Source organism: Oreochromis niloticus, linkage group LG3, assembly GCF_001858045.2.
Source record: "Oreochromis niloticus isolate F11D_XX linkage group LG3, O_niloticus_UMD_NMBU, whole genome shotgun sequence".
Taxonomy (NCBI): domain Eukaryota; kingdom Metazoa; phylum Chordata; class Actinopteri; order Cichliformes; family Cichlidae; genus Oreochromis; species Oreochromis niloticus.
This window is the reverse complement of record NC_031967.2, coordinates 34,333,090-34,361,016: the sequence shown is the minus strand read 5'-3', so window position 1 is coordinate 34,361,016 and position 27,927 is coordinate 34,333,090. Positions and strand designations below refer to the sequence as shown.

Below are 27,927 nucleotides of genomic sequence, written 5' to 3'. Positions count from 1 at the left end.
ACATGTGAACGTGGTCAGGATGCTGCTGTCATCTGTTCAGGTGAGAAAACTGTTAGATAGAGATCATATTGCAAATTAGTCTGTTGTTCTGTGTACTGCATGAAATGCATACAATTAAAACAAAGAATTTGTTAAAGTAATTTTCATATATTTTGGCTGATAGATGTGATCAGATTGGCTGGGCCTGGATCAACTCGATGTTCTGGAAGAGTTGAAATCTTTCACAATAACATCTGGGGAACAGTCTCTGATTACAACTGGAACTTAAATGATGCTGAGGTGGTTTGCAGACAGTTAAAATGTGGGACGGCACTAGAGAATCCCCAATTTGGTCACTTTGGTGCAGCAACTGGACAGATTTGGCTCAGTGATGTGACGTGTTCAGGAAATGAAGGTTCTCTAACTGAATGTCGACACTCAGGATGGGGAAACCACTACAGTGGACATTATTATGATGTTGGTGTCATCTGTTCAGGTGACAAACTGTAGATATGGAGCAAAGTGAATGTCAACGTGTTTTTCTGTGTCATTGCTCCTTTACTTTCTTTAACGGATATATAATAAAATATATTTTGTGTTATGTCTTTTGCCTAAAAGGTATGATCAGATTAGCTGGATCAACTCGATGTTCTGGCAGGGTTGAAGTTTATCACAATAACAGCTGGGGAACAGTCTGTGATGATGGCTGGGACTTAAATGATGCTGAGGTGGTTTGCAGACAGTTTAACTGTGGGTCGGCACTGGAAGTTCCTACATCAGCTCACTTTGGTGCAGGAACTGGAAAGATTTGGCTTGATCATGTGACCTGTTCAGGAAATGAAAGTTATCTAACTGAGTGTCAACACAGTGGATTTGGATCAAACACATGTGAACATGGTCAGGATGCTGCTGTCATCTGTTCAGGTGAGAGAGACGTTGGATCATCTAATGAATGTGTAACTTGGTGATTCTAGTTTCCTGTTTTACAGCTTTGTCATCCACTCATTGGTTTGTTTTTTACTGAAATTCAATGTGAGCAGTCAAACTGAGATGTGCAGTAACCACACTGTGGAGTATTTCAGAGTGAAATGTTGCATTTTTCTTTGTAAATGCAGCTCTGATCCACAGAGAAATACAGTTCTTAAAAAAGACAAACATACAAGTTCACAGATATCCTTTTAATAGCCTTGAAGGAAAAGTGTAATACTCTAAAATGCATGTTTATGAGAGGGACATGGCAGATGTCTTCATAGAGGGGGGAGTCAGCCACACATCTGTATGTGTGTGTTTTAGGGAGACCGTGTTCTTGAAATGTTGTATAAAGTCTGCAAGTTGAAGTTTTGTTAGTTATTTTCTAGTCTTGTAATTCGAACACAGTCTTGTGCTTCAACTGTCCTATTGTGGATGTTCTGCAGTCCTCACCAACTCTATCATATTTCGTGTTTAAGAGTTGGATCTCTTTCCTGGTTTGGAGAAAATCCTTTGGCCTTCTTATTTCGTGTTATTTTGTAGGGTGAAGCTGTTTTGACTGTCACTATTACGTGTCTCAGTTTACAATTCTTCTAAACCTGGATATCTATGGCTTCACATTAAAAAATATTGTATGTTCCGTCGCCTTCATGTCTTCTCTGTGTTTTGTTTTCAGCTGTGTCCGTCATTTTAACTGGATCTGGATCGACTCGATGTTCTGGCAGGGTTGAAGTTCATCACAATAACAGCTGGGGAACAGTCTGTGATGATGGCTGGGGCTTAAATGATGCTGAGGTGGTTTGCAGACAGTTAAACTGTGGGTCGGCCCTGGAGGCTCCTCAATCAGCTCACTTTGGTGCAGGAACTGGACAGATTTGGCTTGATCATGTGACCTGTTCAGGAAATGAAAGTTCTCTAACTGAGTGTCAACACAGTGGATTTGGATCAAACACATGTGAACATGGTCAGGATGCTGCTGTCATCTGTTCAGGTGAGAAAACTGTTAGATAGAGATCATATTGCAAATTAGTCTGTTGTTCTGTGTACTGCATGAAATGCATACAATTAAAAAAAAGAATCTCTTAAAGTAATTTTCATATATTTTGGCTGATAGATGTGATCAGATTGGCTGGGTCTGGATCAACTCGATGTTCTGGGAGAGTTGAAATCTTTCACAATAACATCTGGGGAACAGTCTCTGATTACAACTGGAACTTAAATGATGCTGAGGTGGTTTGCAGACAGTTAAACTGTGGGTCGGCACTAGAGAATCCCCAATTTGGTCACTTTGGTGCAGCAACTGGACAGATTTGGCTCAGTGCTGTGACGTGTTCAGGAAATGAAGGTTCTCTAACTGAATGTCGACACTCAGGATGGGGAAACAACTACAGTGGACATTATTATGATGTTGGTGTCATCTGTTCAGGTGACAAACTGTAAATATGGAGCGAAGTAAATGTCAATGTGTTTTTCTGTGTCATTGCTTCTTTACTTTCTTTAACGGATATATAATAAAATATATTTTGTGTTATGTCTTTTGCCTAAAAGGTATGATCAGATTAGCTGGATCAACTCGATGTTCTGGCAGGGTTGAAGTTTATCACAATAACAGCTGGGGAACAGTCTGTGATGATGGCTGGGACTTAAATGATGCTGAGGTGGTTTGCAGACAGTTAAACTGTGGGTCGGCCCTGGAGGCTCCTCGATCAGCTCACTTTGGTGCAGGAACTGGACAGATTTGGCTTGATCGTGTGACCTGTTCAGGAAATGAAAGTTCTCTAACTGAGTGTCAACACAGTGGATTTGGATCAAACACATGTGAACGTGGTCAGGATGCTGCTGTCATCTGTTCAGGTGAGAGAGACGTTGGATCATCTAATGAATGTGTAACTTGGTGATTCTAGTTTCCTGTTTTACAGCTTTGTCATCCACTCATTGGTTTGTTTTTTACTGAAATTCAATGTGAGCAGTCAAATTTTGATGTGCAGTAACCACACTGTGGAGTATTTCAGAGTGAAATGTTGCATTTTTCTTTGTAAATGCAGCTCTGATCCACAGAGAAATACAGTTCTTAAAAAAGACAAACATACAAGTTCACAGATATCCTTTTAATAGCCTTGAAGGAAAAGTGTAATACTCTAAAATGCATGTTTATGAGAGGGACATGGCAGATGTCTTCATAGAGGGGGGAGTCAGCCACACATCTGTATGTGTGTGTTTTAGGGAGACCGTGTTCTTGAAATGTTGTATAAAGTCTGCAAGTTGAAGTTTTGTTAGTTATTTTCTAGTCTTGCAATTCGAACACAGTCTTGTGCTTCAGCTGTCCTATTGTGGATGTTCTGCAGTCCTCACCAACTCTATCATATTTCGTGTTTAAGAGTTGGATCTCTTTCCTGGTTTGGAGAAAATCCTTTGGCCTTCTTATTGAGTGTTATTTTGTAGGGTGTTAAAAAGTCCTCTGTCCAAGTCATGCGTTACCTGCATGGGAGGAGCATGATTCCCTCAGGGGCCAGCAGCCAATCAGAGTGCTCACCCGTTCTCTCCTTGCTGTGGTAATTAAAAGTGTAGTCGGAGAGTAACGCTGCTGCAGGCAAGTTGTGGACTTGAGTTGAATCGGACTAAGGCGGGCAAGAGTGCGTTCATAGAACCAGTAAGTCACGTTGGGAATGTATGTTATTTCTATTACTGTTAATGTACCAATGTAGACATCTGTTACTATTGCTGTAGGAATAAGTAAGTAGTAGCCTGGCTCCACAGGATATTCCTCGTTTCTAAGTTGTTTCAGTTATTGTGGGGAGTTAATGTTCCCAAAGATTTTACCTGATGGAGTTACTAAGTTAGCATAGGAATCCGTTCTTGTTTATAAAGCCGCATACACATGGCGGCCTTTGACTGAGTGATTGTGTCCACTAGAGGGTGGTGTTGACCCACAAATGAAAGAATTGGCCTAAATTGATTATGATTCTGTGTTTATGCCATCCTGTTATGTTATTACTCTAAGCTCTGTTTCTGGTATCGGGATCTGCCCTTTTGTAATCTGGTATGTTGTTCTCTGTAATACTGAGGTATGAGAAATGATAGACAAGCAAGAGAGATGTTTATGTTATTTCTTATTTGTATTAATTACAGAACCACATCCTTACTTGCCAGCGAGAGTGTGTGTTTGATGTGGACTCGTGGCAAATAAAGTTCTTCCACTCTGACATCATTTCCGTCTCTGACCGGATGTTATTACTAGGGAACAGTACCGAATCACGTTTCAGAGATAGTGGTCCAGGGCGTCCGCTATAACAAGTGGTCCTTCGAGCCGGATCTGATCTGACTGTAATAAAAGCATGGGAGAACAGCGCGCCAGGAGACATCAGGCTCGTCCTGCCCATCTTCGAGAATATGACTTAAGTGACTATCTCCCCCGGAGTAGATCATCACTTCCCAGATCAGCTCACACTCCCCCGCCACGTCTGAGAGACGAGGAGGAGCCCGGCGGGGCTCATGGATCTCCTCGATCTGAATCTCCTGTCACTCAGGATAGTTTCCAGTCTGGATGGGACATCAGAGATCGATGGGAAGAGGACACCGAGATGTTGCAGCAGGAGAATAAAAGATTGAGAAGCAAGCAGGAAGCTTTGCTGGAGGCGTTGGACCAGTTGCGACTGCAGAATGCGGAGCTGGCTAAAAAAAGTGACCAGAGAATGGGCCAGCTTCACCCCCAGGCTACAAATGAGACAGAGCAGTTACGTGAGCAACTCAGCCATCTCAGCAGTGTTATTACTCAGTTGCAGAGTGCATATGACCCACAACCTCCTCAACAGTTAGAGCAGAAGGACCAGTCAGATAAGCTGGATCGGCCAGGCAGTCCGGGCCATCACAGTGTATCGGAGTCTGATGGTGGCAAGAAACTGCATGCAGCTTCAATCCGAGGAGTTAAGGGACACATTCTCCCAGGACTTGATATGACAATGCCATATGAGGGGGCTCTGCGGGAACCTGTTAGACAGCCAGATTCAGGTTGTCAGCACCCTTTAGAACATACAGCAACACGCCGGCATTCTCCTGAAAGGTACGCTGTTCGCTCCAGACACCTTACCCACCTCTCGGAGAGGATGGCAGCATCAGTATCGGACACCCAGCACTCTCGCCGAAGAAGTTGTGATTACTCACCTGAGGGTTTCACCTTGTCAGAGAGAAAACAGCATGCAGCATCATCGTGCCACCCTCGCAGTTTGGACAGGGATTATTACCGTTGCCCAGAGCAGCCAGCGGGAGGTGGGGATGGCCCCCATCGTGATTACGGGTCGCATTACCAGCCCCCTCCAAGACCCGCGCATTCAGAGTACTATTCATACTCTAGATCCCGGCAGCCGAGCCCGGTGGGTGGTCAGGAGCGCTACTATAGGGGGCCAGCACCTACAATCCCAGATTTCGTACACCCAAACCCACGAGAGTTTGCAAGGCTGAGGATCGCATTGGAAAATATCCTCCCAGCAGACGCAACAGAACGGTTCAAGTTCCAGATACTGGTAGATCATCTTAAGCTGGAGGAGGCCCTGCTTATTGCTGACTCCTATAGCCATTCCAGGCACCCTTACACCAGCACAATGGATGCCCTAAACCAGGAATATGGACAGCCGCATCAACTGGCACTCCAGCGTATTGCAGAGTTAATGGACGGGGCACCTGTTATGTCAGGAGATACCAAGACCTTCAGGACGTTTGCACTAAAGGTACGCTCCCTGGTCAGCATGCTTGCACAATTAGGAAGGAAAGGAATTGTCGAGCTGGAATGTGGGTCCCACGTGTCTAGGTTGCTTGAAAAACTGCCGCATGATTTGAGGTCCAGCTTCCGTCTATATATTCATCCTCAAGACATTCCCATTCCTACACTGACTGACTTCTCAGATTGGCTTGAATATGAGCTGCAGGTGCAAGTCGACACGGCACGGTTCAGCTCGAAGAGAGCAGCGTTTCCAAGAGGAGAGGAAAGGAGGAAGTTCACCGGTAAGACAACCACCATACTGTTGAACACGGAGCCCCAAGAATCTGGTGCCCCTCCAACAGCAGCAACAGCCAAACATAAGGGGAAGAAGTATTGTCCTTATTGCAACAGTGCTGATCACTCTTTAAACAACTGCTCCAATTTCAGACAGCTACACAAAGCACAGAGACAGCACTGGATCAAGAGTAACAACCGGTGCTGGCGCTGTGGGAGGACCCACCATGCTGCAGAATGCGATCTAAAGATGCGCTGTAAGACATGCAACCAACGACATCTCCTTGTCCTCCACGAACTCAATGACAGGTCCGCTAACAATGTGCGAGCCTTACAGGCCTCTTCTGCAACAACAGACTCAGGTGCTACACGAGTGGGAGAGGAAGTGTTGTACATTGACAAACCACTAGGAGGATGTAAAGTCCTACTGAAAATCAGCAAGGTTTTACTGAGGAATGGTGATCGAGTCCTAGAAACTTATGCTGTCTTGGACGACGGGTCTGAGCGGACCATCCTTCTCAGCACCGCTGCGCAGCAGTTAGGGTTAAAGGGGCAGCCCGAAGAATTGCCGCTGAGAACCGTGAGACAAGATCTCCATGTCCTCCAAGGGGAGGCTGTCTCCTTCAGCATTTCTCCTGCTTCCCAGCCAAGACGGACTTTCAAAATCAACCACGCTTTCACAGCCAAGACACTTGGGCTAGCAGAGCACACTCACCCAGTGGATGCCCTTATGCGGAAATATCATCATCTCAGGGGTCTGGCGCTGCAAGAAATTGACAATGCTAAACCCGTGTTGCTAATAGGATCAGACCACCCGCATTTGGTCACCCCAGTGGAGCCAGTCCGACTCGGCCCCCCAGGTGGGCCTGCAGCTGTCAGGACACGCTTGGGCTGGACTTTACAAGGGCCAACTCAAGGTGTAGTGCAGCAATTGAGAGAGCAACAGTGCTATTTCACCACCTGTCAGTCCCCAGGTGTAGATTTGCTTCGAGACGTTGAAAGACTATGGCAAATGGATGTGCTACCCTGGCGCAGTGCCAAAGTCGGCACCAGGTCACGACAAGACCAAGACGCCATTAAACTTCTCGAGACTAAAACGGAGAGAGTAGAGATCGGGGGAGTTCAACAGTATGCAACACCACTCCTACGATCTCCTGACATGCCTACCCTGTCTGCGCCTAAGGAGGCAGTGCTCCCTCTGCTCCGCAGCACAGAGCGAAGGTTGTTAACGTCACCAGAGAAGGTCCTTTGCTACACAACTGAGATTCAGAGACTACAACGTGAAGGTTTCGTTGTCAAGCTTGAGCCTGGAGCTGACAACACTCCTGCTAGCTGGTATATTCCACACCACATGGTGCAGCATAATGGCAAGAATCGAGTTGTGTTCAATTGCTCATTCCAGTTCCAGGGGCAGAGCCTCAATGACCACCTCCTCCCTGGACCTACTTTGGGGCCAACCCTCCTGGCAGTGCTTTTGAGGTTTCGACAACACCCCATCGACTTCAGCAGCGACATCTGTGGGATGTTCCATCAAGTCCGACTATTAGAAGAAGACCAGCCACTCCTCCGATTCCTCTGGCGAGACTGTAAACGTGACGACCCCCCTTCTGTCTACAAGTGGAGAGTACTCCCGTTCGGCACCACATGTAGCCCATGCTGCGCTATCTTTGCCCTACAAAAGCACGTGCTGGATCACAGCAACCCCGAGGAAGACGTCCGTGAGACTGTGATGCAGTCATTCTATGTCGACAACTGCCTCGGCGACAGAGGTAGAAGCTAAAGTGCTTGTGGACAAACTACAGAAGCTTCTGGCTGATGGAGGTTTTGAGTTAAGACAATGGGCCAGTAACCAGCCCTCAATCATCAGCCACCTCCCGCCAGAGCTTCGATCAGACAGCGCTGAGCTCTGGATCACACATGGCTAACCTGATCAGAAAGAAGCTGCACTGGGGCTCCATTGGCACTGCTCATCAGACAGGCTGTACTACAAGCTCCGCACTGTTGACCATCCTCAAGTGACCCTGCGCACAGTCTACAAGGTGTTAGCGAGTCAGTACGACCCACTGGGCTACATTGTGCCATACACCACAAGAGCTAAGATTATCGTTCAGCGGATATAGGCTTCACGGACTGACTGGGATGACCCCAACCTTCCTCAGGACCTTCTCCAGGCCTGGAATGAGTGGGAGCAGGAACTGCCCCAGCTGCAAACCATTTCTCTAGCTCGTTGCTACACCAGCTCCAGCATTGATTCGAGCACCTGCCAACGTGACATCCACATATTCTGTGATGCCTCTGAACGGGCCTATGGATCAGTGGCTTACTTGAGGAGTGCGGATGCAAGTGGCACTGTGGAAGTTGCCTTCCTGACAGCACGTTCCAGAGTAGCACCCCGGAAGCAACAGACCATACCGCGCTTGGAATTATGTGCAGCATTAACAGGGGCACAGCTGGCACAGGTGCTCACTACTGAACTAACAGTCTCGCTTCGCCATGTCACTCTATGGACCGACTCTACCACAGTACTAACATGGCTACAGTCAGACACATGTCGATTCAAAGTTTTTGTCGGGACACGGGTGGCAGAGATACAGGAGCTGACAGACCGGACAGCCTGGAGATATGTTGACTCAGCCAACAACCCAGCTGACGACATTACGCGGGGGAAGCATCTGTCAGACTTAGGTGAGTGGAGCCGATGGTGCCGAGGTCCTCCATTCCTTCATGAGCCTCCAGATCGGTGGCCCGAGAAACCACGCCTCCTACCTGTGAATGATGAGGAACTACGGAAGCCATTCACCTGTCTACACGTCATCACACCATGCAGCCCACCTTTACCCGAAGCCGATCAATTTCAGACATTCAAGGACCTCCTTAAGGCTACAGCGCAAGTTCTCCGTGGGCCAGCAGATGCCCCTCTGACCGCGGAGGACTATCAAAGAGCAGAAACCATGCTGCTGCAACAAGTGCAGCGAGAGTGTTTCCCCTCTGAGTTGGTCCACTTACAAGAGGGCAAGCAACTCCCAAGATCCAGCCGTCTGCTCGCTCTGGCTCCTGAGTTGGATTCAAATAAAGGACTCATTTGTGTAGGGGGACGTCTTCGCCACAGTCCTTACCAGGACCAATTCACCATCCACCCTATCGTGCTTGATCCTAAACATAGGATCACCCAGTTAATTATCAAAGACACAGATGAAGCCTTATGCCATCCTGGAACAGAGAGAGTTTTTGCAGAAGCTAGGAGGCGCTACTGGATACTACGAGGGAGAGAAGCAGTAAAGCGGCACCAGCGAGGCTGTCTGGATTGCAGGAAATGGAGAGGCAAGCCGGAGGCACCTAAGATGGCGGACTTGCCTCCTTCGAAGCTTCGACTTCATCAGCCCCCCTTTTATTCAACAGGTGTGGACTGTTTTGGTCCATATACTATTCAAGTGGGCCGAAGACATGAGAAACGATGGGGCATCATTTTCAAATGCCTCACCACTAGAGCTGTCCACCTTGACCTCCTGCCCACCATTGGTACAGGTTCATTCCTAATGGCATTCCGGCGATTCGTAGCACGCAAGGGGAAGCCGTTTGAACTGCTTTCTGACCAAGGAACGAACTTCAGAGGTGGGGAGAGGGAGCTGAAGCAGGTCTTCGACGCTTTACAGCCTGAACTGCAGACACACCTAGCCACTCAGCAGGTGAGATTCCATTTCAACCCACCAAATTCCCCCCACTTTGGTGGTTGCTGGGAGAGAGAGATCCGCTCCTTGAAGCAGGCTCTACAGACAACCTTAGGGGCACAGACTGTAACTGAGGAGGTTCTGCAGACCCTCCTCGCTGAAGTTGAGGGTATTCTGAATTCAAAGCCCCTGGGCTATGTTTCCTCAGATGTAGCTGATGTAGATCCTGTTACTCCAAATACCCTGTTGATGGGGCGGCCAGATGCATCTCTCCCCCAGGTTGTCTACCCTGAATCGGAGATATTGAGTAAACGGAGATGGCGCCACAGCCAAGTCTTAGCCGAACACTTCTGGAAGCATTTCATTAAATATTATCTTCCAAGCCTGCAGACCAGACAGAAGTGGCAGTTTGAGAGTCCAGACATTCTTGTGGGTGAAGCCGTTATGATTGCAGATCCCCAGCTTCCTCGCTCACTGTGGCCTACAGGACGGATCACAGAGACCTACCCAGGACCAGATGGTCGGGTCAGAACTGTGAAGGTGGAAGTGAGAGGGCGGGTGTATGCACGCCCTCTCACACGGCTTGTTCGTCTTCCTGCGATACCAGACTAATGAATGATCATTGCCCGATGGCCACCGGAGCTCAACAGATTTCCACAGGAAATCTGGGGGCGGCTGTTAAAAAGTCCTCCGTCCAGGGCATGCGTTACCTGCATGGGAGGAGCATGATTCCCCCAGGGGCCAGCAGCCAATCAGAGTGCTCACCCGTTCTCTCCTTGCTGTGGCAATTAAAAGTAACGCTGCTGCAGGCAAGTTGTGGACTTGAGTTGAATCGGACTAAGGCGGGCAAGAGTGCATTCATAGAACCAGTAAGTCACGTTGGGAATGTATGTTATTTCTGTTACTGTTAATGTACCAATGTAGACATCTGTTACTATTGCTGTAGGAATAAGTAAGTAGTAGCCTGGCTCCACAGGATATTCCTCGTTTCTAAGTTGTTTCAGTTACTGTGGGGAGTTAATGTTCCCAAAGATTTTACCTGATGGAGTTACTAAGTTAGCATACGAATCAGTTCTTGTTTATAAAGCTGCATACACATGGCGGCCTTTGACTGAGTGATTGTGTCCACTAGAGGGTGGTGTTGACCCACAAATGAAAGAATTGGCCTAAATTGATTATGATTCTGTGTTTATGCCATCCTGTTATGTTATTACTCTAAGCTCTGTTTCTGGTATCGGGATCTGCCCTTTTGTAATCTGGTATGTTGTTCTCTGTAATACTGAGGTATGAGAAATGATAGACAAGCAAGAGAGATGTTTATGTTATTTCTTATTTGTATTAATTACAGAACCACATCCTTACTTGCCAGCGAGAGTGTGTGTTCGATGTGGGCTCGTGGCAAATAAAGTTCTTCCACTCTGACATCATTTGCGTCTCTGACCGGACGTTATTACCAGGGAACAGTACCGAATCACGTTTCAGAGATAGTGGTCCAGGGCGTCCGCTATAACATAGGGTGAAGCTGTTTTGACTGTCACTATTACGTGTCTCAGTTTACAGTTCTTCTAAACCTGGGTATTGTGGAATTACAGGGATTATTTTACATAACCATCATCTTATCATTGCAGGAATTATCATTTCATCAAAGTGTTTATTGAAGTTGCTGGCATTATGTTATAATTTATATTATAGGGGTTATCATAATCAAATATTAACATGTTTATTACAGGTGCAGTTATAACTACTTTAAAATGATTGAGTTAAAAATATGTATCATAACTCATAGGCTGAGTACATGGTTACAGTAAAATAGTAGCTGAGCAAAGGCCTGAATGTATTCAGCTTCTTGTGGTATTTGAGTTTGCCTAGTTACAGGTGACAGAAGGATGTCCAGTCCATGGTGACCTCAAAGGCCTTAGGTCATCACCATATTCGGAAGAGTATGCCACAAGGAGGAACCTCTGTGTTTGCATTTAATTCTTAAAATACATGAATGTTCTGTACATGCAAATTATGTGCTTGTAAACGCAAGAAGGGGCGTTACAATACCCTGATGTTATAAAAGCAATCTAGAGTGTATTTTGGGTAGAGATGTACAACTGTTTTGCAGTTTGCACCTCTCCACGCTGCGTGCATTCATTAAAAATCAATTGTTTGAACGACCTTTTCTGGACTATCATTGTTTTACTCTCATCCTCAATTTCGAACCCGTAACAGTATCTATGGCTTCACAATAAAAAATATTGTATGTTCCGTCGCCTTCATGTCTTCTCTGTGTTTTGTTTTCAGCTGTGTCCGTCATTTTAACTGGATCTGGATCGACTCGATGTTCTGGCAGGGTTGAAGTTTATCACAATAACAGCTGGGGAACAGTCTGTGATGATGGCTGGGGCTTAAATGATGCTGAGGTGGTTTGCAGACAGTTAAACTGTGGGTCGGCCCTGGAGGCTCCTCGATCAGCTCACTTTGGTGCAGGAACTGGACAGATTTGGCTTGATCATGTGACCTGTTCAGGAAATGAAAGTTCTCTAACTGAGTGTCAACACAGTGGATTTGGTTCAAACAGATGTGAACATGGTCAGGATGCTGCTGTCATCTGTTCAGGTGAGAAAACTGTTAGATAGAGATCATATTGCAAATTAGTCTGTTGTTCTGTGTACTGCATGAAATGCATACAATTAAAAAAAGAATCTGTTAAAGTAATTTTCATATATTTTGGCTGATAGATCTGGTCAGATTGGCTGGGTCTGGATCAACTCGATGTTCTGGAAGAGTTGAAATCTTTCACAATAGCATCTGGGGAACAGTCTCTGATTACAACTGGAACTTAAATGATGCTGAGGTGGTTTGCAGACAGTTAAAATGTGGGTCGGCACTAAAGAATCCCGAATTTGGTCACTTTGGTGAAGCAACTGGACAGATTTGGCTCAGTGCTGTGACGTGTTCAGGAAATGAAAGTTCTCTAACTGAATGTCGACACTCAGGATGGGGAAACAACTACTATGGACATTATGATGATGTTGGTGTCATCTGTTCAGGTGACAAACTGTAGATATGGAGCAAAGTGAATGTCAATGTGTTTTTCTGTGTCATTGCTCCTTTACTTTCTTTAACGGATATATAATAAAATATAATTTGTGTTATGTCTTTTGCCTAAAAGGTATGATCAGATTAGCTGGATCAACTCGATGTTCTGGCAGAGTTGAAGTTTATCACAATAACAGCTGGGGAACAGTCTGTGATGATGGCTGGGACTTAAATGATGCTGAGGTGGTTTGCAGAGAGTTAAACTGTGGGTCGGCACTGAAAGTTCCTACATCAGCTCACTTTGGTGCAGGAACTGGACAGATTTGGCTTGATCATGTGACCTGTTCAGGAAGTGAAAGTTCTCTAACTGAGTGTCAACACAGTGGATTTGGATCAAACACATGTGAACATGGTCAGGATGCTGCTGTCATCTGTTCAGGTGAGAAAACTGTTAGATAGAGATCATATTGCAAATTAGTCTGTTGTTCTTTGTACTGCATGAAATGCATACAATTAAAACAAAGAATTTGTTAAAGTAATTTTCATATATTTTGACTGATAGATGTGATCAGATTGGCTGGGTCTGGATCAACTCGATGTTCTGGAAGAGTTGAAATCTTTCACAATAACATCTGGGGAACAGTCTCTGATTACAACTGGAACTTAAATGATGCTGAGGTGGTTTGCAGACAGTTAAAATGTGGGACGGCACTAAAGAATCCCCAATTTGGTCACTTTGGTGCAGCAACTGGACAGATTTGGCTCAGTGCTGTGACGTGTTCAGGAAATGAAGGTTCTCTAACTGAATGTCGACACTCAGGATGGGGAAACAACTACTATGGACATTATTATGATGTTGGTGTCATCTGTTCAGGTGACAAACTGTAGATATGGAGCAAAGTGAATGTCAGTGTTTTTCTGTGTCATTGCTCCTTTACTTTCTTTAACGGATATATAATAAAATATATTTTGTGTTATGTCTTTTGCCTAAAAGGTATGATCAGATTAGCTGGATCGACTCGATGTTCTGGCAGGGTTGAAGTTTATCACAATAACAGCTGGGGAACAGTCTGTGATGATGGCTGGGACTTAAATGATGCTGAGGTGGTTTGCAGAGAGTTAAACTGTGGGTCGGCACTGAAAGTTCCTACATCAGCTCACTTTGGTGCAGGAACTGGAAAGATTTGGCTTGATCATGTGACCTGTTCAGGAAATGAAAGTTCTCTAAGTGAGTGTCAACACAGTGGATTTGGATCAAACACATGTGAACGTGGTCAGGATGCTGCTGTCATCTGTTCAGGTGAGAGAGACGTTGGATCATCTAATGAATGTCTAACTTGGTGATTCTAGTTTCCTGTTTTACAGCTTTGTCATCCACTCATTGGTTTGTTTTTTACTGAAATTCAATGTGAGCAGTGAAATTGAGATGTGCAGTAACCACACTGTGGAGTATTTCAGAGTGAAATGTTGAATTTTTCTTTGTAAATGCAGCTCTGATCCACAGAGAAATACAGTTCTTAAAAAAGACAAACATACAAGTTCACAGACATCCTTTTAATAGCCTTGAAGGAAAAGTGTAATACTCTAAAATGCATATTTATGAGAGGGACATGGCAGATATCTTCATAGAGGGGGGAGTCAGCAACACATCTGTATGTGTGTGTTTTAGGGAGACCGTGTTCTTGAAATGTTGTATAAAGTCTGCAAGTTGAAGTTTTGTTAGTTATTTTCTAGTCTTGTAATTCGAACACAGTCTTGTGCTTCAACTGTCCTATTGTGGATGTTCTGCAGTCCTCACCAACTCTATCATATTTCGTGTTTAAGAGTTGGATCTCTTTCCTGGTTTGGAGAAAATCCTTTGGCCTTCTTATTGAGTGTTATTTTGTAGGGTGAAGCTGTTTTGACTGTCACTATTACGTGTCTCAGTTTACAAACCTGGATATCTATGGCTTCACATTAAAAAATATTGTATGTTCCGTCGCCTTCATGTCTTCTCTGTGTTTTGTTTTCAGCTGTGTCCGTCATTTTAACTGGATCTGGATCGACTCGATGTTCTGGCAGAGTTGAAGTTTATCACAATAACAGCTGGGGAACAGTCTGTGATGATGGCTGGGGCTTAAATGATGCTGAGGTGGTTTGCAGACAGTTAAACTGTGGGTCGGCCCTGGAGGCTCCTCAATCAGCTCACTTTGGTGCAGGAACTGGACAGATTTGGCTTGATCATGTGACCTGTTCAGGAAATGAAAGTTCTCTAACTGAGTGTCAACACAGTGGATTTGGATCAAACAGCTGTGAACATGGTCAGGATGCTGCTGTCATCTGTTCAGGTGAGAAAACTGTTAGATAGAGATCATATTGCAAATTAGTCTGTTGTTCCGTGTACTGCATGAAATGCATACAATTAAAAAAAAGAATCTGTTAAAGTAATTTTCATATATTTTGGCTGATAGATCTGATCAGATTGGCTGGGTCTGGATCAACTCGATGTTCTGGAAGAGTTGAAATCTTTCACAATAACATCTGGGGAACAGTCTCTGATTACAACTGGAACTTAAATGATGCTGAGGTGGTTTGCAGACAGTTAAAATGTGGGTCGGCACTAAAGAATCCCCAATTTGGTCACTTTGGTGCAGCAACTGGACAGATTTGGCTCAGTGATGTGACGTGTTCAGGAAATGAAAGTTCTCTAACTGAATGTCAACACTCAGGATGGGGAAACAACTACAATGGACATTATTATGATGTTGGTGTCATCTGTTCAGGTGACAAACTGTAGATATGGAGCAAAGTGAATGACAATGTGTTTTTCTCTGTCATTGCTCCTTTACTTTCTTTAACGGATATATAATAAAATATATTTTGTGTTATGTCTTTTGCATAAAAGGTATGATCAGATTAGCTGGATCAACTCGATGTTCAGGCAGGGTTGAAGTTTATCACAATAACAGCTGGGGAACAGTCTGTGATGATGGCTGGGACTTAAATGATGCTGAGGTGGTTTGCAGAGAGTTAAACTGTGGGTCGGCACAGGAAGTTCCTACATCAGCTCACTTTGGTGAAGGAACTGGACAGATTTGGCTTGATCATGTGACCTGTTCAGGAAATGAAAGTTATCTAACTGAGTGTCAACACAGTGGATTTGGATCAAACACATGTGAACGTGGTCAGGATGCTGCTGTCATCTGTTCAGGTGAGAGAGACGTTGGATCATCTAATGAATGTGTAACTTGGTGATTCTAGTTTCCTGTTTTAAAGCTTTGTCATCCACTCATTGGTTTGTTTTTTACTGAAATTCAATGTGAGCAGTGAAATTGAGATGTGCAGTAACCACACTGTGGAGTATTTCAGAGTGAAATGTTGCATTTTTCTTTGTAAATGCAGCTCTGATCCACAGAGAAATACAGTTCTTAAAAAACAAACATACAAGTTCACAGATATCCTTTTAATAGCCTTGAAGGAAAAGTGTAATAGTCTAAAATGCATATTTATGAGAGGGACATGGCAGATATCTTCATAGAGGGGGAGTCAGCCACACATCTGTATGTGTGTGTTTTAGGGAGACCGTGTTCTTGAAATGTTGTATAAAGTCTGCAAGTTGAAGTTTTGTTAGTTATTTTCTAGTCTTTTAATTCGAACACAGTCTTGTGCTTCAACTGTCCTATTGTGGATGTTCTGCAGTCCTCACCAACTCTATCATATTTCGTGTTTAAGAGTTGGATCTCTTTCCTGGTTTGGAGAAAATCCTTTGGCCTTCTTATTGAGTGTTATTTTGTAGGGTGAAGCTGTTTTGACTGTCACTATTACGTGTCTCAGTTTACAAACCTGGATATCTATGGCTTCACATTAAAAAATATTGTATGTTCCGTCGCCTTCATGTCTTCTCTGTGTTTTGTTTTCAGCTGTGTCCGTCATTTTAACTGGATCTGGATCGACTCGATGTTCTGGCAGGGTTGAAGTTTATCACAATAACAGCTGGGGAACAGTCTGTGATGATGGCTGGGGCTTAAATGATGCTGAGGTGGTTTGCAGACAGTTAAACTGTGGGTCAACACTGGAGGCTCCTCGATCAGCTCACTTTGGTGCAGGAACTGGACAGATTTGGCTTGATCATGTGACCTGTTCAGGAAGTGAAAGTTCTCTAACTGAGTGTCAACACAGTGGATTTGGATCAAACACATGTGAACATGGTCAGGATGCTGCTGTCATCTGTTCAGGTGAGAAAACTGTTAGATAGAGATCATATTGCAAATTAGTCTGTTGTTCTGTGTACTGCATGAAATGCATACAATTAAAACAAAGAATTTGTTAAAGTAATTTTCATATATTTTGGCTGATAGATCTGGTCAGATTGGCTGGGTCTGGATCAACTCGATGTTCTGGAAGAGTTGAAATCTTTCACAATAACATCTGGGGAACAGTCTCTGATTACAACTGGAACTTAAATGATGCTGAGGTGGTTTGCAGACAGTTAAAATGTGGGACGGCACTAAAGAATCCCCAATTTGGTCACTTTGGTGCAGCAACTGGACACATTTGGCTCAGTGCTGTGACGTGTTCAGGAAATGAAAGTTCTCTAACTGAATGTCGACACTCAGGATGGGGAAACAACTACAATAAACATTATTATGATGTTGGTGTCATCTGTTCAGGTGACAAACTGTAAATATGGAGCAAAGTAAATGTCAATGTGTTTTTCTGTGTCATTGCTCCTTTACTTTCTTTAACGAATATATAATAAAATATATTTTGTGTTATGTCTTTTGCCTAAAAGGTATGATCAGATTAGCTGGATCAACTCGATGTTCTGGCAGAGTTGAAGTTTATCACAATAACAGCTGGGGAACAGTCTGTGATGATGGCTGGGACTTAAATGATGCTGAGGTGGTTTGCAGAGAGTTAAACTGTGGGTCGGCACTAGAGGCTCCTCGATCAGCTCACTTTGGTGCAGGAACTGGACAGATTTGGCTTGATCATGTGACCTGTTCAGGAAATGAAAGCTCTCTAACTGAGTGTCAACACAGTGGATTTGGATCAAACACATGTGAACATGGTCAGGATGCTGCTGTCATCTGTTCAGGTGAGAAAACTGTTAGGTAGAGATCATATTGCAAATTAGTCTGTTGTTCTGTGTACTGCATGAAATGCATACAATTAAAACAAAGAATTTGTTAAAGTAATTTTCATATATTTTGGCTGATAGATCCCGTCAGATTGGCTGGGTCTGGATCAACTCGATGTTCCGGAAGAGTTGAAATCTTTCATAATAACATCTGGGGAACAGTCTCTGATTACAAATGGAACTTTAATGATGCTGAGGTGGTTTGCAGACAGTTAAACTGTGGGTCGGCACTAGAGAATCCCCAATTTGGTCACTTTGGTGCAGCAACTGGACAGATTTGGCTCAGTGATGTGACGTGTTCAGGAAATGAAGGTTCTCTAACTGAATGTCAACACTCAGGATGGGGAAACAACTACTATGGACATTATTATGATGTTGGTGTCATCTGTTCAGGTGACAAACTGTAGATATGGAGCAAAGTGAATGTCATTGTGTTTTTCTGTGTCATTGCTCCTTTACTTTCTTTAACGGATATATAATAAAATATGTTTTGTGTTATGTCTTTTGCCTAAAAGGTATGATCAGATTAGCTGGATCAACTCGATGTTCTGGCAGGGTTGAAGTTTATCACAATAACAGCTGGGGAACAGTCTGTGATGATGGCTGGGACTTAAATGATGCTGAGGTGGTTTGCAGACAGTTAAACTGTGGGTCGGCACTGAAAGTTCCTACATCAGCTCACTTTGGTGCAGGAACTGGACAGAGATGGCTTGATCATGTGACCTGTTCAGGAAATGAAACTTCTCTAACTGAGTGTCAACACAGTGGATTTGGATCAAACACATGTGAACGTGGTCAGGATGCTGCTGTCATCTGTTCAGGTGAGAGAGACGTTGGATCATCTAATGAATGTGTAACTTGGTGATTCTAGTTTCCTGTTTTACAGCTTTGTCATCCACTCATTGGTTTGTTTTTTACTGAAATTCAATGTGAGCAGTCAAATTTTGATGTGCAGTAACCACACTGTGGAGTATTTCAGAATGAAATGTTGCATTTTTCTTTGTAAATGCAGCTCTGATCCACAGAGAAATACAGTTCTTAAAAAAGACAAACATACAAGTTCACAGATATCCTTTTAATATCTTTGAAGGAAAAGTGTAATACTCTAAAATGCATGTTTATGAGAGGGACATGGCAGATATCTTCATAGAGGGGGGAGTCAGCCACACATCTGTATGTGTTTGTTTTAGGGAGACCGTGTTCTTGAAATGTTGTATAAAGTCTGCAAGTTGAAGTTTTGTTAGTTATTTTCTAGTCTTTTAATTCGAACACAGTCTTGTGCTTCAGCTGTCCTATTGTGGATGTTCTGCAGTCCTCACCAACTCTATCATATTTCGTGTTTAAGAGTTGGATCTCTTTCCTGGTTTGGAGAAAATCCTTTGGCCTTCTTATTGAGTGTTATTTTGTAGGGTGAAGCTGTTTTGACTGTCACTATTACGTGTCTCAGTTTACAATTCTTCTAAACCTGGATATCTATGGCTTCACATTAAAAAATATTGTATGTTCCGTCGCCTTCATGTCTTCTCTGTGTTTTGTTTTCAGCTGTGTCCGTCATTTTAACTGGATCTGGATCGACTCGATGTTCTGGCAGGGTTGAAGTTCATCACAATAACAGCTGGGGAACAGTCTGTGATGATGGCTGGGACTTAAATGATGCTGAGGTGGTTTGCAGAGAGTTAAACTGTGGGTCGGCCCTGGAGGCTCCTCAATCAGCTCACTTTGGTGCAGGAACTGGACAGATTTGGCTTGATCATGTGACCTGTTCAGGAAATGAAAGTTCTCTAACTGAATGTCAACACAGTGGATTTGGATCAAACACATGTGAACATGGTCAGGATGCTGCTGTCATCTGTTCAGGTGAGAAAACTGTTAGATAGAGATCATATTGCAAATTAGTCTGTTGTTCCGTGTACTGCATGAAATGCATACAATTAAAAAAAAGAATCGGTTAAAGTAATTTTCATATATTTTGGCTGATAGATCTGATCAGATTGGCTGGGTCTGGATCAACTCGATGTTCTGGAAGAGTTGAAATCTTTCACAATAACATCTGGGGAACAGTCTCTGATTACAACTGGAACTTCAATGATGCGGAGGTGGTTTGCAGACAGTTAAAATGTGGGTCGGCACTAGGGAATCCCCAATTTGGTCACTTTGGTGCAGCAACTGGACAGATTTGGCTCAGTGATGTGACGTGTTCAGGAAATGAAGGTTCTCTAACTGAATGTCGACACTCAGGATGGGGAAACCACTACTATGGACAATATTATGATGTTGGTGTCATCTGTTCAGGTGACAAACTGTAGATATGGAGCAAAGTGAATGTCATTGTGTTTTTCTGTGTCATTGCTCCTTTACTTTCTTTAACGGATATATAATAAAATATATTTTGTGTTATGTCTTTTGCCTAAAAGGTATGATCAGATTAGCTGGATCGACTCGATGTTCAGGCAGGGTTGAAGTTTATCACAATAACAGCTGGGGAACAGTCTGTGATGATGGCTGGGACTTAAATGATGCTGAGGTGGTTTGCAGAGAGTTAAACTGTGGGTCGGCATTGAAAGTTCCTACATCAGCTCACTTTGGTGCAGGAACTGGAAAGATTTGGCTTGATCATGTGACCTGTTCAGGAAATGAAAGTTCTCTAAGTGAGTGTCAACACAGTGGATTTGGATCAAACACATGTGAACGTGGTCAGGATGCTGCTGTCATCTGTTCAGGTGAGAGAGACGTTGGATCATCTAATGAATGTGTAACTTGGTGATTACAGCTTTGTCATCCACTCATTGGTTTGTTTTTTACTGAAATTCAATGTGAGCAGTCAAATTGAGATGTGCAGTAACCACACTGTGGAGTATTTCAGAGTGAAATGTTGCATTTTTCTTTGTAAATGCAGCTCTGATCCACAGAGAAATACAGTTCTTAAAAAAGACAAACATACAAGTTCACAGATATCCTTTTAATAGCCTTGAAGGAAAAGTGTAATACTTTAAAATGCATGTTTATGAGAGGGACATGGCAGATGTCTTCATAGAGGGGGGAGTCAGCCACACATCTGTATGTGTGTGTTTTAGGGAGACCGTGTTCTTGAAATGTTGTATAAAGTCTGCAAGTTGAAGTTTTGTTAGTTATTTTCTAGTCTTGTAATTCGAACACAGTCTTGTGCTTCAACTGTCCTATTGTGGATGTTCTGCAGTCCTCACCAACTCTATCATATTTCGTGTTTAAGAGTTGGATCTCTTTCCTGGTTTGGAGAAAATCCTTTGGCCTTCTTATTGAGTGTTATTTTGTAGGGTGAAGCTGTTTTGACTGTCACTATTACGTGTCTCAGTTTACAATTCTTCTAAACCTGGATATCTATGGCTTCACATTAAAAATATTGTATGTTCCGTCGCCTTCATGTCTTCTCTGTGTTCTGGTTTCAGCTGTGTCCGTCATTTTAACTGGATCGACTCGATGTTCTGGCAGGGTTGAAGTTTATCACAATAACAGCTGGGGAACAGTCTGTGATGATGGCTGGGACTTAAATGATGCTGAGGTGGTTTGCAGACAGTTAAACTGTGGGTCGGCCCTGGAGGCTCCTCGATCAGCTCACTTTGGTGCAGGAACTGGACAGACTTGGCTTGATCATGTGACCTGTTCAGGAAATGAAAGTTCTCTAACTGAGTGTCAACACAGTGGATTTGGATCAAACACATGTGAACATGGTCAGGATGCTGCTGTCATCTGTTCAGGTGAGAAAACTGTTAGATAGAGATCATATTGCAAATTAGTCCATTGTTCCGTGTACTGCATGAAATGCATACAATTAAAAAAAAGAATCTGTTAAAGTAATTTTCATATATTTTGGCTGATAGATCTGATCAGATTGGCTGGGTCTGGATCAACTCGATGTTCTGGAAGAGTTGAAATCTTTCACAATAACATCTGGGGAACAGTCTCTGATTACAACTGGAACTTAAATAATGATGAGGTGGTTTGCAGACAGTTAAAATGTGGGACGGCACTAGAGAATCCCCAATTTGGTCACTTTGGTGAAGCAACTGGACAGATTTGGCTCAGTGCTGTGACGTGTTCAGGAAATGAAAGTTCTCTAACTGAATGTCGACACTCAGGATGGGGAAACAACTACTATGGACAATATTATGATGTTGGTGTCATCTGTTCAGGTGACAAACTGTAGATATGGAGCAAAGTGAATGTCAATGTGTTTTTCTGTGTCATTGCTCCTTTACTTTCTTTAACGGATATATAATAAAATATATTTTGTGTTATGTCTTTTGCCTAAAAGGTATGATCAGATTAGCTGGATCAACTCGATGTTCTGGCAGGGTTGAAGTTTATCACAATAACAGCTGGGGAACAGTCTGTGATGATGGCTGGGACTTAAATGATGCTGATGTGGTTTGCAGAGAGTTAAACTGTGGGTCGGCACTGAAAGTTCCTACATCAGCTCACTTTGGTGCAGGAACTGGACAGATTTGGCTTGACCATGTGACCTGTTCAGGAAGTGAAAGTTCTCTAACTGAGTGTCAACACAGTGGATTTGGATCAAACACATGTGAACATGGTCAGGATGCTGCTGTCATTTGTTCAGGTGAGAGAGAGACGTTGGATCATCTAATGAATGTGTAACTTGGTGATTCTAGTTTCCTGTTTTACAGCTTTGTCATCCACTCATTGGTTTGTTTTTTACTGAAATTCAATGTGAGCAGTCAAATTGAGATGTGCAGTAACCACACTGTGGAGTATTTCAGAGTGAAATGTTGCATTTTTCTTTGTAAATGCAGCTCTGATCCACAGAGAAATACAGTTCTTAAAAAAGACAAACATACAAGTTCACAGATATCCTTTTAATAGCCTTGAAGGAAAAGTGTAATACTTTAAAATGCATGTTTATGAGAGGGACATGGCAGATGTCTTCATAGAGGGGGGAGTCAGCCACACATCTGTATGTGTGTGTTTTAGGGAGACCGTGTTCTTGAAATGTTGTATAAAGTCTGCAAGTTGAAGTTTTGTTAGTTATTTTCTAGTCTTGTAATTCGAACACAGTCTTGTGCTTCAACTGTCCTATTGTGGATGTTCTGCAGTCCTCACCAACTCTATCATATTTCGTGTTTAAGAGTTGGATCTCTTTCCTGGTTTGGAGAAAATCCTTTGGCCTTCTTATTGAGTGTTATTTTGTAGGGTGAAGCTGTTTTGACTGTCACTATTACGTGTCTCAGTTTACAATTCTTCTAAACCTGGATATCTATGGCTTCACATTAAAAATATTGTATGTTCCGTCGCCTTCATGTCTTCTCTGTGTTTTGTTTTCAGCTGTGTCCGTCATTTTAACTGGATCTGGATCGACTCGATGTTCTGGCAGGGTTGAAGTTTATCACAATAACAGCTGGGGAACAGTCTGTGATGATGGCTGGGGCTTGAATGATGCTGAGGTGGTTTGCAGACAGTTAAACTGTGGGTCGGCACTGGAGACTCCTCGATCAGCTCACTTTGGTGCAGGAACTGGACAGATTTGGCTTGATCATGTGACCTGTTCAGGAAATGAAAGTTCTCTAACTGAGTGTCAACACAGTGGATTTGGATCAAACACATGTGAACATGGTCAGGATGCTGCTGTCATCTGTTCAGGTGAGAAAACTGTTAGATAGAGATCATATTGCAAATTAGTCTGTTGTTCCATGTACTGCATGAAATGCATACAATTTAAAAAAAGAATCTGTTAAAGTAATTTTCATATATTTTGGATGATAGATCTGATTAGATTGGCTGGGTCTGGATCAACTCGATGTTCTGGAAGAGTTGAAATCTTTCACAATAACATCTGGGGAACAGTCTCTGATTACAACTGGGAGTTAAATGATGCTGAGGTGGTTTGCAGACAGTTAAAATGTGGGACGGCACTAAAGAATCCCCAATTTGATCACTTTGGTGCAGCAACTGGACAGATTTGGCTCAGTGATGTGACGTGTTCAGGAAATGAAAGTTCTCTAACTGAATGTCAACACTCAGGATGGGGAAACAACTACTATGAAGATTATTATGATGTTGGTGTCATCTGTTCAGGTGACAAACTGTAGACATGGAGCAAAGTGAATGTCATTGTGTCTGTTTTTGTGTCATCCATCTTTTATTTAACTTAACGGATATACAGTGGTCCCGCGTTTTAAAGTGGTTCACCTTTCACAGTCTCGCTGTTTTGCAGATTTTTTTGTTGTGCTCAATTTTACATGCTTTTTTTTGTTTTGTTTTTTTAACAGCACATTGTGTTCTATGTCCTTATAGGCTGTAAACCATTTTCAATCAATCTCCTCTGTTCCGTATCTCCTGTGCTGTACAAATTGCATTCATCTTGTCAAATGTACATAAATCTTTGATCGCTAGCAGTGTAATTCTGAAGTGCTTCAGATAGAGTTTAGATTAGATTAGATAAAACTTTATTAATCCCTCGTGTGGGTGCCTCTGGGAAAGTCAGTTTCCAGTAACACAGCACCGACAGAAGTTGCACTGTACTGTATTTTCCCCAACAAACACAAACTATTGTTGAATTCTCTCGCAGCTGCTCTATTCCCATGTTCTACTGCGTCACTGATAGAGTTTGAAATCCGCTTTGTATGTCTCTTAAAAGGTGCCTTTTTGGGGTCCTTATACAAATACAACACGTTAATATTATGTTGAAGCACGGTATGTATTACTCCATGAGGCTCCTGACTACGGTAGCCGTAATGCAGTTTGTCCAACAATCCATCAAGCGGTGCGTAGCTTACCAAAGTCGTACTAAAACATTTTGACAGATTTCTGAGCACCATGTACCAAAAAAAGTCAGTTTGAGGTCAGTAAGCACAACCAGAATACATACATAATGCACCGGATTACAAGGAGTACTGTCGATTTTTGATCTTTGCTTTAATTCCATAATACTGGACTTATTTTTCTATGAAGGTTTGAACTTTGAGAGTGTTTAAGCAAGAGAGAAAAGCATTAAAATCTTCATGCCTGTCTGAGAAAAGTGTGTAGTGAGGGGTTTTACAGCCTTAAAACATCTATAATAATTGAAAAAACTGAAGGTGACTATTTCACAGATTTCACCTATCTCACCTATTATTTTTAGAACGTAACTCCTGCGATAAACGAAGGACCACTGTATATTAAAATATGTTCAGTGTCATGTCTTTTACCTAAAAGGCATGATCAGATTAGCTGGATCAACTGAGCGCTCTAGTAGAGTTGATGTTTATCACAATAACATCTGGGGAACAGTTTGTGATGATGGCTGGGACTTAAACTATCCTGGGACACACTATGTGCCGTACAGGCCACTACCATTATTTTTTTTACAGGTGGACGTAGTTTGTCTGAAATTATTTTTAGGCGGATCAGATATCTTAAATTAACATCCACAAAATTGCCAGAATTGAAGGTCTCCCAACGGAACATTATATTATATTGCAACAACATGACCAGGGCAGGGAGTACAAAGGGACTATTACAGTTAGCTGTGTTTTATCCCCTTTGGGTTTGCATCAAACAAACAAACCTTTGCCAAGCCAAACATGCTCAGCTACCCACTGTGGCATTTGTAATATTGACAGTTGACAGTGTTTGTTTTTTTTCAGCATGCGGCAGGGCTGTGGAAAACTCAGGAAGTGGGCCCTGGCAGGTCAGTATAAACCACAATGGACAGTTTTGGTGTGGAGGGTCCCTAATCACCAACCAGTGGGTGCTAACAGCTGCTTCCTGCATATCACAGTGAGTCGATGTTGCCAGTTTACAGTTTTGGTGATGATGATCTTATACAAGACTTTTACTCCTCTGTTTACATTTACTTTAAGATTTTTGCCACAACAGGTTATGGTTTTGCTTATTCCCTGAGAGCAGGAGGTTTTTAAGGTCGTACAAAATTTAACTTACAAAATCGGATTTCCAGAATCATTTTTAGGGCAACAAAAAGCTCTGGGCCCTCAGTGTGAGTGGCACGTTATGTTTTCTCTACTGTGATGGATTGAAGCTCAGGTGTAACTGCTGTCCAAATGCTTAGGGTTAGTTAGGGTTATTAATTAATCCCGACACACACACAAACACGCACCACACACACACAGAAAAATGCCTTAAAAATAATTAAAGTACTTACACAAAATGATTTAATTATGAACTGTCCATTATCAAGATCACATGAATGTTTATGGGTATCTCCTTTGAACTGTGATATTCACCAACAATTTTTATTAAATTAAATTTAGTAACCTGACAGAGGTACATCTAAGCTGCCACACCCAGTCAGATTTAACCTCCGGCGAAGTGTCTTTGACAGTGGAAGATATCATCTGTCATCCTGCATTCAACAACAGCACGTATGAGAACGACATTTGTCTTCTGAAGCTGTCGGCTCCTGTAACTTTCACAGACTACATTCAGCCAATCTGCTTAGCCTCACAAAACAGCACTTTCTACAATGGGACCAGCAGCTGGGTCACTGATTTTAGTGAAACTGGTAAGTTACTTAACATTAATTTTACATAATAGGAATGTACAGGATTTTTTTTTAACTCTTCTATTTTACTTTTTACAATTAGGTAACAGTTCCTTCCCAAACATCCTGCAGGAGGTAAATGCACCAGTGGTGGGAAACAATGAGTGCCAGTGCTACTATGAAGGCGACAAAGCAATCACAGAGAACATGATCTGTGCTATGCTTCAAGCAAGGAAAGATTCATGTCAGGTGACCCCTAATATTTATTTGTACTGTCATGCCTTGTTCAGTGCTATAAGAATTATGTATCACTTTCACACTAGATTATTATTGCTAGCTATTAAGGTACAGCATACAGAACCGGTTCATACTTAAAGACTGATGTACTGGCTGACCGTTTCATCTTGTTTACAAACCCAATTACAGACCCCTTGATAGAACAATAGTTCAGGAGTCAGATGAAGTGTTTTTTTGTTTTTTTTCAGAATTCTCAGTGCGGTAAGCAAATGACATGTTAGTTTGATGTTTACATGCTTCAGCAGGATCAACACAGAGATAGATATATCTACAAGATATCGCTGCTTCTTAACAACTTTAAAAAAAAATATAAATATATATATATATATATATATATTTTCACAGGGAAACCCAGGAGGACCTTTAATGACAAAGACAGGATTTGCGTGGGTCCAGAGTGGAGTTGTGAGTACTGATGATGGCTGCGCCCAACCTGTGAGACCTGCAGTCTTCACTCGTGTGTCAGAATACCAGAATTGGATCAGTGACACCGTCACTGGAATGAAACCAAACTTTGTTACCTTCACTTCCCCGGGCACTGACAATGACTTATACTTCACCTGTCCAACACTGTCACCTCCCACTGTCCCCACCACTGTCCCCACCACTGTCCCTTCTACTGTCCTCACCACTTCCTCCACAGATGACAGTGTGTTTGACAGCGGTGAAAACCTCACCCACTTCACTCATTTTGCCTCACTCTGTCTTTTTGCTGTCTTGCTCCATGTAGTTGTTACAAGTAGTGGAATGTAAGTCAACATATTTACCCAAGTCTTGTACTTGATTACACACTTTAAATACTTTAAACACTTTGAATTTACTTTGCTTTCATGGCATTTTATGAATTTGAGGTGAATCGTAATCTTTCTCTCCAATATATTCATAGAACAATCATTAAACTTTTTTTTTCATTTGAAGATGCTAAATATGTTGTTGTTCCAGTTTCTCAAATATGGTGATTTAGTGGACTTCCTTACTTAGTTACTTTAAACTTTTGATTATATCAATACTTTTTAATCATTTTTTTCAAGTTTTGACTAATGGACAAATTGAGAATGTGAAGGTGTTATTGACTTTTGTGATTGTTTTTAACAAATCAGACCATGTTTTTAGTAATTATGGGAAGTGAAAGTATAGAATATTGTTATCACACATGGGGCTATTTCTGTGTTTTGGGCAAAGTCTCATGTAAGTTGATGGAAATCTTCTTAAATCTTGTTTTATGCGGACATTTTTTGGTATAACAATGTCTTTATTGATTAAACATGCATAAGAAACTTTGATGTTCATATATTCTTTAATTCTGTTTTTAACATTTGTATACAGCAGAATAGTCTGCAACACTTACAGACTGTCATCTTGACTGCTGCTCAACTGGTAGAACCATATGGAAGAAATATAGTAT

At 42.6% G+C, this 27,927-nt stretch overlaps 1 protein-coding gene across 1 annotated transcript; it reads left to right on the top strand.

Moving 5' to 3' along the window:
* Window positions 1-491: 491 nt before the first annotated feature.
* On the top strand, window positions 492-27,799 carry LOC100706259 (scavenger receptor cysteine-rich type 1 protein M160). Its single transcript, XM_025904903.1, has 24 exons — window positions 492-501; window positions 1,883-1,939; window positions 11,896-12,210; window positions 12,333-12,644; window positions 12,767-13,072; window positions 13,196-13,507; window positions 13,628-13,933; window positions 14,646-14,960; window positions 16,533-16,847; window positions 16,971-17,282; window positions 17,405-17,710; window positions 18,268-18,573; window positions 19,295-19,609; window positions 19,733-20,044; window positions 20,167-20,472; window positions 21,178-21,486; window positions 21,610-21,921; window positions 22,044-22,349; window positions 23,072-23,386; window positions 23,510-23,821; window positions 25,372-25,504; window positions 25,996-26,246; window positions 26,329-26,474; window positions 26,868-27,799. The coding sequence occupies exons 1-24, from the start codon at window positions 492-494 to the stop codon at window positions 27,273-27,275; spliced, it is 6,597 nt and encodes a 2,198-aa protein (XP_025760688.1). The 3' UTR covers window positions 27,276-27,799.
* The last annotated feature ends 128 nt before the right edge of the window (window positions 27,800-27,927 follow it).

What these genes read in the sequence shown, in the direction of transcription:
- LOC100706259 (XM_025904903.1), top strand. An exon ending in TGCTGCTGTCATCTGTTCAG is followed by an intron (nt 1,940 to 11,895) that starts GTGAGAAAACTG and finishes TTTTGTTTTCAG; the next exon opens with CTGTGTCCGTCATTTTAACT. An exon ending in CAAGGAAAGATTCATGTCAG is followed by an intron (nt 26,475 to 26,867) that starts GTGACCCCTAAT and finishes ATATTTTCACAG; the next exon opens with GGAAACCCAGGAGGACCTTT.